Source organism: Perca fluviatilis, chromosome 5 (genome assembly GCF_010015445.1).
Source record: "Perca fluviatilis chromosome 5, GENO_Pfluv_1.0, whole genome shotgun sequence".
Lineage (NCBI taxonomy): Eukaryota > Metazoa > Chordata > Actinopteri > Perciformes > Percidae > Perca > Perca fluviatilis.
The window spans coordinates 29875473-29885284 of NC_053116.1; the positions used below are offsets into that span (position 1 = coordinate 29875473).

The 9812-nt window shown below is 40.0% G+C and overlaps 1 protein-coding gene across 4 annotated transcripts in view; it reads left to right on the forward strand.

Annotated features, from left to right (window-relative positions):
• The window catches only part of trim33 (tripartite motif containing 33), a 37554-nt gene that overhangs the window by 21503 nt on the left and 6239 nt on the right, over nucleotides 1–9812 (forward strand). For 2 of the 4 annotated variants that reach the window (XM_039799650.1, XM_039799651.1), the window contains exons 10-19: nucleotides 144–338; nucleotides 1701–1757; nucleotides 2007–2207; nucleotides 2579–2711; nucleotides 3173–3236; nucleotides 5637–5790; nucleotides 5989–6419; nucleotides 6747–6858; nucleotides 6939–7013; nucleotides 8103–8255. In XM_039799650.1, the coding sequence (XP_039655584.1) occupies nucleotides 144–338; nucleotides 1701–1757; nucleotides 2007–2207; nucleotides 2579–2711; nucleotides 3173–3236; nucleotides 5637–5790; nucleotides 5989–6419; nucleotides 6747–6858; nucleotides 6939–7013; nucleotides 8103–8255 (1575 nt within the window). The remainder of the gene's footprint in view (nucleotides 1–143; nucleotides 339–1700; nucleotides 1758–2006; nucleotides 2208–2578; nucleotides 2712–3172; nucleotides 3237–5636; nucleotides 5791–5988; nucleotides 6420–6746; nucleotides 6859–6938; nucleotides 7014–8102; nucleotides 8256–9812) is intronic. The other 2 variants (XM_039799652.1, XM_039799653.1) reach the window with 1 other exon arrangement.

Consider the following 9812-nt stretch of genomic DNA (forward strand, 5'->3'; position numbering starts at 1 on the left):
CATGATTTCAGCACAAATTATGTTTTATTCCTTTTAATTGTATGACACATAGAATTGCTTGCTGTTTGCATGAATTGCCATGGTTGTGTTTATCCATTGATCTTATTTTCACACAGTCTGTGTATATGTATGATTTTTGACAGCCTCCAAGGCTCATCAGTATGCAGCAGATGCCGAGAGGGCCTGGCGGTATGAATGGTGGGCCAGGTCCCCCCTTGTACCCTTCCTCCCATCATATGCGTCTCCCGGGTCCACCGCAGGGCCGAATGCCCACGGCTCAGCCGAGACATAATGGACAGCAGTATCCCACCATGATGCAAACTCAGCTACAGAGACAGGTCAGTGTAAACACACTTAATGTTTCACTGTCTGGAATTCGATACACAGATGCAATTTGGTTATTTTACAGCATACTTTGACCGTTTTGATTTTACATGTGATATTGTTTTTTTGTCTAACACATTGTTGCTGTAATTTTTGTAAACTGAAAGTGGTGTACTGATGTGCAAATGTATTAAAGATTGTTTAACCCAAAATGTATAGATACACTAGGCGATGCTGGTCTGAAGCAGCCAAACCGCTTGACTAAGAAAGAAATATACAGTATTTACAGTATTGTTTGTGCATCATTTTCTGCACAAAAATAAACAATAAATAAATAAGGTATTTATTGCTGAGGCCAGTTCATTGTTTTTTCCACCAGAGGGAACATCATGATGTCAAAGTGTTGTTTATGTGAAAAAACACACGTATGGCTCTGTTGTTATCTGGATATTTAAAAAACTCTCAAATAACTTCATTGGTAAAAATCTGTATCAATATTGAAAAAACGGTATAGGTCAGCCAATCCTTTTTTTTTTTTTATGGCTGAATAATTTGGAAACCTTTTTAGACGTACAGTATATGCTTAAAAAGAAGGTTGGTAGCACCGTAGTACTGCTGCTATCCTTGTTAACTTTCTCAAGTTTTGAGTTCAGAGCTGTTTACATCCATGTTAACTATCTTGCAGTCTTCTTTCCTGTCTTTGTCAGCGCATTGTAGCACATTTTGGAGTGTTACTTCCAACTGTTCATGAGTGGAACAGTGGGACGCCATTGGTAGAACTGTTTATGGCATGTGCTTCCTCGTGTGTATGTACGAGAAACAAAACAGGGACCCTTCAGAAAAAACAGCTGCATAGCACTACTAGAGGTTTAAAACTCCACAGGGAAACCTTTTTAAATAGCCAATTGTCTGCCAATTAGAAAATTTAAAAAGCATAGTCCAATTCACATTCAGTTTGAACATAATTATGGCAGGGTTATACTTGGAAGTGCACTGAAAACTATTTGTTTTGATTTTTATTTTGGCAGTAATATTGTATTTTTAAACATGGAAATTAAAATTTGATCAAATTATTTCATTTAAATACTAGCGTACCTGAACACCCATATCCAAGATGCAAATAAGCTAATTAAAGCAGAGTTAGAATTAATGAAGAATGTAATAAGTTGTTTTGCATGAATTTTCAAAGAAGGGTATTATTCAGTCCTGCTTCACACTGTCTTACCAATGTAAAAATACATATAAAGCTGATTATTTGCTCAAGTCAAATAACGTGTACAGTATTAAAACATTTTAATTTTAAAATGTACTGCCTGCATGTAAGATTAGGTAAGAGAAACCTCCACTATATCCAGCCCCTTTTTCTTTGTGTCTAGATGTCTATAGAATCTGAGATGAGCCACCAAAGGTTTCGTTTCTTACTACAATCAGGGGTTTGGAACCTTTTTCCTACTTTGTTGTTTGTGTCTTGTGCAGCATGTGTCACCCAAATGCATGATCATGCAACCATGTTGTTTTTACCACAAATTCTTTCCTGATAAAACTCTGAATGACCTCCGTCATTGTTCCTGTTGTCCCTCCTTTCTTCCCTTCTTTTTTCTTTCCGGTCATTATCCTTCCTACCCTCCTTTCTGTGGTTTTCTTTTCTTTGATCCCTCCTCCCTCTCTCTTTTTCTGTGCAGCATTCCAACCCAGGGCATGCCGGCCCTTTCCCGGTGGCTTCCCTCCATAATGCCAACCCCACGAGTCCCACCAGTGCCAGTATGGCAGGTGCCCATGCTCACCGTGGCCCTGCCAGCCCCATCATAGGTCCCATCGAGCTCATCCCCTCCGTCACCAATCCTGAGAACCTGCCCTGCCTACCTGAGATCCCGCCCATTCAGGTGCGCACATTATAACCATGTTTTTGTTGTTTGGGACACACTAGATTTTTATCAGACTAATTCATTTTAAAATTCAAATGAAATCATATATAAGTGTAAGTATCATATATTGAGCATAATGATAAACGTTAACAAACATTTTGATACCAAGCCAAATGTATAAAATGTGATATAAACTGGGAAAGGTTTGAAGAAGCACAACTACAAAGTCTTATGTGCTGCACGAGGAGGCAGAACTAACACAGGCCAAAATGTTTGTCTGTTTGCTGGTGTTACAGCTCCTGGTGAATATATTCCTTTAAAACAATCTATTGACCTCTTGAGTAACTTAATTCTCTGTTGATATTTTCCCTACCTCTTTGCTTTTCTAGCTAGAGGATGCAGGTTCCAGCAATCTTGGACACCTCCTGTCTCGCTACATCACAGCCAGCACGCAACATCACCTTGGCTCAGTGGACATGAACCCCTCACCTGGACTGTCCACACACTCTCCTGGATCTTCAGGTACCCTCACGTTCATGGAGATTGCTTCCCATTCACATCTGACAGACATCTGTTAAGGGCTTTTTTAATGCTTTATTTCCTGCTTTCTAAAGTTGTCCTAATCACATTTATGATAACATCACAGACTTGAGGGGTAGGGCCTAATGTCACAAAGAGCAGCCGTTGGCTCTAACTGTCAAATTCTGCCAAATTATCAAATGTGACTTTTTACACACATGTTATACATTGGAATAACTGGGTTTAATGTAGAGCCATTTCAATTTAATTTCCACAAAATTACACTATATCATTACCATGGTATAAAATGATATAGTAAAATATTGGCAATGTTGCCTACCCCTTCATCATATCCTGTATCTCCTTCCTAGATATTGTGTACATTTACGGTCATGTACTTGAACACAAGAAGTGATCACTGCTGCTTCATCAACACCCGCTTCTTGTCTCATTTCTGTCTGCAGGTCTGTCGAATGCCCACACACCAGCACGGCCTTCTAGCACGTCCAGCACAGGCAGCAGAGGCAGGTAAGAACACATGAAGGTGTTTTAGTAGCAAAACACCTTTTTAAAATTTCTTTAAAAAAAAAAAGTATTAACATGCTGGAGCCCAGGTTAACTGATTCAATAACTTAGACTCAATCAAACTTTTAATTCTAGCAGCGAGTTACACTGCTAAAAATTATTAAGTGGGAGTGACACAATTGGAGTGAGCACAATTAAGCAACAAGACTTGCTCAAGCTGCATGTGTTTAGAAACAGCAGGAGCCAACGTTCTAACAGCAGGATGGTGATGAGGTCATGCCACATAACCCTGTCTATGTTGCAGCTTAACACTAGAACGGCCAAGCCGGTCATTTTGACCGTTTTTGATATATGTGTAATATATTTGCTGAATAAAAAAATACAATCCTGCTGCTGCCTGACTTTTCCTAAAAGAGTCTGTATTTTAATTTTAAATAGTTTTTACATACATTACACGAAAGGCAAAGAAAATACAATCACTTTTACCTATTTCAGCCAGAGACGGTCATATTGGCCGCTCGGATTTTTGCGGTATTGTTTTTAATCTTTTGCGCGGTTGAAGATGCGTCTTGGTTGCTTAGTAACTACCATAGTCTCTATCAGAGAAACATAACTAGCGGTCTCGAGTAACAAGTGTGGGCATCACCGATGGGGTGAAGGCAAAGCCAGAGTCGGTAACGTAGGCTACTACGGCATGGACGGACTCAGTTCTGAATCAGAATGCAAACACCGGGCGCTCGCTCTGTGAAAGGCGCGGTACACGTAGATGGCTGTTTACATGTTCATATAACTTTATACATCCTCGAACTGGCTGGAATCATTACACACATCCTCTCCAAGGAGTGCACCAGCAGTAAAATTGCATTGAAGTTCATACAGCAACTGGCAGAGGAGCTGAGAGCGAAATTTATGGAGGAAAAAAAGGGCAGCGGCACACGGTCCGAACAGCGCTGCGCACCACAGCAGACGCCAAAATGGAGTCCGTGCCAGGTTAGGTTATAGCTAAATGTTCAAATAAGATACTTTTAATTGTTATTTGGCTGTTGTGAGTTAAGTTGAATGAATTTCCACACCATATTTTTCGGGATATGAATGTATGAAATAATTACTATTTACTATGCCATGATATGAATTATTGAAACACGTTATCTATTACTACTCAAATGTATAATTAAACTCGTTAAAATGTACATTTCGGTGTTATTACGTTTTTTCTAAAGATATCCTATCCTACAATACATAATACAAAATATCGCAATTAGGTATTTAACATGAGAGATTATAGAGTTTGGAATCTGGCGGTCAAAGTGACCGCTCACGGCAGTTGTAGTAGTTATGGAATTCCGGCACTTCTAGTGTTAAACCAGACACTTGAAAATCAGCGGCTGGGTCAAGGACAGAAGGTGGATGTGGAAGAATGAAACTTCTTGTCTCGCACTAGAAATCAGCATTTTATTAGTTAACAATAGAGATGCACCGATACCATTTTTTGCTTCCCAATACCGATTCTGGTTCCTGAACTTGCGTATCGGCCGATACCGAGTACCGATCCGATACCAGTGTGTCATATTAGTTTATCGGTGTTTTTTGCCCCCAACGGTGCCTTCCAGGCAGCGCTGCCTGGAAGGCACCATTGGGAGGCACTGGTTATGGTTAGGTGCCTTGAAGGCAGCAGTCGCAGCGCTGCCTGGAAGGAGCAGTTGGGGGCAAAAAACACCATTGAGCGTCATATTATGTTTTAAAAACTGTATACTACTGTCCCTGTATGGATGTGATATGATTTCTATCTTTGTCGTCGGTCTGGCTCAGGTTAAACTCTTTGTGAAACATGAACAAACACAAATAATGAATGCCACAGAACTTTCTTTTATTATCCAGTCAGACAGTCAGTTATAACGGAAAAAGAACATAAATAAACTACTTTAACATAGATTTTCTTTAGGGCTTTATTACGTGATATCGGATCGGTGCATAAACTCCAGTACTTCCCGATACCAGCGTTTTAGGCAGAATCGGAGCCGATACTGGTATCGGTATCGGAACATTTCTAGTTAACAATCACTGCAGCCTTTCCCTAACCTTAAGAACGAAGTTTTAGTTGCCTAACTTTAACCCCAATACTCGTTTTTGTCACACAAGAAGTCACCAACCCCCTTTTAAAAAAATGTGTCTGTTTAGTTTTGCCTTGCTTTACATACTTTGTTAAACACTACTGGGCCAAATGAAACAAGCACACTGTGTGTTTGTCCTGTGGTCGACATGGGGACAGTTATGATCCCTGTGCAGTCTCGGTTACCTTAACAAGTAGAGTCTTAATTAGTAGTTAATTGGTTTGAAGTTGTTAATGAATTTAAACAATTGCATTAATAGTTTCTGCATGTGTTGTTTTTGTGTACGTTTAAGCTGCAGCTCTGCGGGGAGGGTGGGGCCAGGAGGTGGAGCATCGGTTGAGCAGGTGAGGGTGAAGCAGGAGCCTGGTACAGACGACAGCTATGGCTGTCCAGCTTCTTCTCTGAAGACGGAGCGGGGCAAAGATGCCGGGAGGAGTGCCTGCATGGTATGATTTCTGACAGGAATGCATCAGTCATTGCCTTCGACATACTCAGCTATGAGCTTCTTATTAATGGGAAATACATAAAAGATTATATATGTGTTCGGACAGTATTGTAAAATATATGAAAATAAGACAATTGTTCAGAATATACTCGTACTGTCTTAAAACCGTCTAATGTTTTAATGTGCATTTTACCCCCAGATGAGCAGTCCAGAGAACAGTCCCCTTCCTGTCTTGGGAGTCGTAACTGCTGGCCAAGATGCTCTCAAGGCTTTAGGGGAGCACATCAAAACAGAACCCCAATCTGAGACACCTTGTTCTGGACTAAATGGCTCCAGTGCCACCACCTCCTGTTCTTTCACTACCACTATGACCGCCACTACCTCGTTATCCTCCGGGAGCAGCAGCAACACGGCAGGCACTCCGCTTACTAATGGAAACTTAGACAAGGGGACAGAGACCAAAGGGGACGGGGCGTCGGCTGGAACAGGCAATTCTGGTGGGAAAGAGGACGACCCCAATGACGACTGGTGTGCTGTTTGTATCAACGGTGGTGATCTGCTATGCTGTGATCGCTGCCCCAAAGTTTTCCACATGAAATGCCATGTGCCCACCATAAAAATCTTCCCAACGTAAGTGATCAGTATAGGTGATTTTCTTTTTTTGGTGGTGTATTTGGTGTTTAACTGCTGTGTAACCAAAGTTAATAAAGAAAACAGAAAAAGAAAAGACTTGCAGAATGTATGAGATGCAACACTAAAACCAGAACATGTTTTAGGCATTGACAAAGTTGATACCTGATTTGTAGTAACGGGCCCATACAAGTGGACAAATACGTCCGTCTAAACCTAATGTCTCAGTACACCACTCAAAACATTTGGCTTTGACTGCTGTTAATTGACCATGTAGATGAAAGATAATGTTAACATAATATCCTCTGTGTGATTTTTGTGTCTCAGGGGTGACTTTCTCTGCACATTTTGCCGCAGTCTAACCACCCCAGAGATAGAATACTGTGACGACAGCAACAAAATCAAAGGAGAGCAGGGCCTGAGTCCTGAGAACCAAAGGGTCAGTACAGCCACCACACCCTTTAAGGCCTCTTCATGATTAGTACATCTCCGCTAATATGCTTCTTCCTCTCTCTGCAGAAATGTGAACGCCTCCTGCTGCACATCTTCTGTCATGAGCTCAGTGTGGGCTTCAGGAAACCTGTTCCTAGCTCTGTAAGTAGTTTGACATGACTTACACACACACAGTTCAGACCGTTTCACTACCTGATGGTACAGGTCCTATATATTTCATCCTGTTCCTCTTGTTTCTTATGTGGTTCTTTGTTTTTATTAGTCCAAGAATGCTCTCGTTTTTTGTTGCCGAACAAACAGATTGCACAATCTCACCAAGGTGTTTGAAGTAGACAGGGTTGCCACCTGGAATTACAGAGAAAGAAATATTGTGAAAAGTTGTGAAAACAACTTTCTTTTGGTAAAAATTCCAATATACTTGTACCCCTTTTGCAAACTAAGACAGTTTTGAAATGCAATGAAAACACCGGTTAGCACCTTTTTTTGTGTCCTGTGTGCTGGTATTGTCTTCTTGTTTTATTTTATTGCATACTGTAATCCATCCTTTATGTTCTGTGCTTAATACTTGATTAGTTAGCTCTTGGTAGGCTCATTTCTTGATGAATTCATAAAATCCTTTGAGACATGCTTGTGTTGAAGAGCTGTACAAATGATATGAACATGATTTCATATAGCCCTCATGTTGGCAAAGCAGGTCCTGGCAATTGTAATCACATCTGATTGAGTTTTCCACATGCTTGGAGCAACTTAAGAGAAACATTTTCTAGTGGTTGATCTCTGAGGCTTTTTAGTTTTTCACAAATATCTGCTGTATGTTTGACCAGGTTTTGTTGTGACATGCACCCTTAATGCAACATTATAAGACAATTTATTGTCTATTAAGTTTTTACTTTGAATGAGTTTGCATTGATGTTTGTGGATACATAATATACAACATATATAAAAAGGAAATACACTATACAGCAAAGTACTGCAACAGACAAGAACATTAAAATATATTCTAGACATATTACAATAAAAGGTAAAAGACACTATATCAAATATGTACAATGGACCTGTTTTAGGATAAGTTAACTGGCTTTGGAGTTTGGAGTCTCATTTCTGTTTTGGTTTATCTGCCAAACTGCAAGCCACGTTGTCCTCCACCTCTCATGTTTAAAGCAAAGAGAAACTTTTCGACATCCTCTGAAATAGTTAGAGATGTTGTCTAATCCAGTTTTGTTCAACTAGGTGCCGAACTACTACAAAATTATTAAGCACCCCATGGATCTGAAGAAGGTGAAGAAGAGGCTGCAATTACGGAGCTCCCAGCACTACCAATCCATCCAGGAGTTTGTGTCCGATATGCGCCTGGTCTTCACAAACTGTGCAAATTACAATGAGGTGAGCAGCATGAGTCTTGCGCCTGCTTTGGGGAATTGCGTGTGTGCGTAAGTGTGTGCATGTGTGTGTGTGCGCATGTGCGTGTGCAGACGATGGGTTAGTGATATGACTTGAAGTTAAAATAGCTACTTAAATAGCTTGGATTGAATCATTTGACAATTTTCATGTCCAAAAAAATACTAGCCTAACACGCTAGGCCTTTTCAAGAATAATTCCTTTGCAAAAACGCAAGTAAACAATAAAATGAATAGATAGAACCAGAAGGACCCCTTACAAGATAGAATATATACACCCCTTATGCATGCCTCTTTGGATTAATTATTTTAGTCTTAGTTATGTGAAAGAACAACACAAGAGAATTGTATTAGAAAGATATTAAACATGCATTAAAATATTTGCACCATCTCAACATAGAATACCCATAACACCACACACACACACACACACACACACACACACACACACACACACACACACACACACACACACACACACACACACACACACACACACACACACACACACACACACACACACACACACACAGACAGACGGATGGATGCCTTTTAAAGAATCAATGGATAAAACAATTTGTATATCAGTACCAGGTATTGTATATCACCTCAATATATTACTCTAACCCTGACATTGGAAAAGGAGGTGGGAAGGGGGGTTATAGCCTGCAATGTGCGTACCGTTTTATACACCTACTAACACTGGCTGTTGGAGGGTGGAGTGGAGAGGCGTCTCTCTTCACACTGGCTTCAGGAACATTGTCTGAACCGTTTTAACATTGTCTGCATCACAATAATACATCACAAGTTTGTTTTTTAATAGATCACTATGGTCATATTATTCTATGGGGAAATGATTTATTTGAATGTATATTGGATGTGTTTTTTTAATTTGATATTTGGTGTGGGTATCAGTTTAATTGCTTATGATCTCATGTATCCTCTGTGTGTAATACAGACTCTTGGAGAGAGACTTGCTTGATAGGTCAACTTGACAAATCTACTATAAAGCATACTGTATATGATCCTGTCTTACACCTTCCAACCACTTGAGGGAGCTTCTATTTTATCAAGAAGTGAACAATGTCTGGAATAACAACCCAGACTACCCTGAGACATCATTTCATTTGGCTAATGTTAATGTTTAAAGGCTCTGAGCTGCAGGACAACCTCACCATACGTGCGATATTATGCAACCAAAATTAACAGCAAGCAGGGTTCTCACTTAAGGATGTTTTGTAATGCTCGATACATCTTGTGTCATTTTCGTTTGCATGACTTATAAATATAGACGAAGACATTTTAAGCAGAAGGACAGCACTGTAATTAGTAAGTCATCAATTAGTGCCTAGTCAGGTAACATAGGTCACCCCCATGACAACACATATAAAGGGCTAGATTTTCAAGATAGATTGAAGCTCTTTTCATTGTTACATTTTCAGAGCTGTAGACTTTTCAACAAAATAATTTGTGTAGTTGAAGAATCAGTTTCGCTTTATTAACAGAAGCTTTCTTCAGATATTTCTTCAAACATTTGGATGAG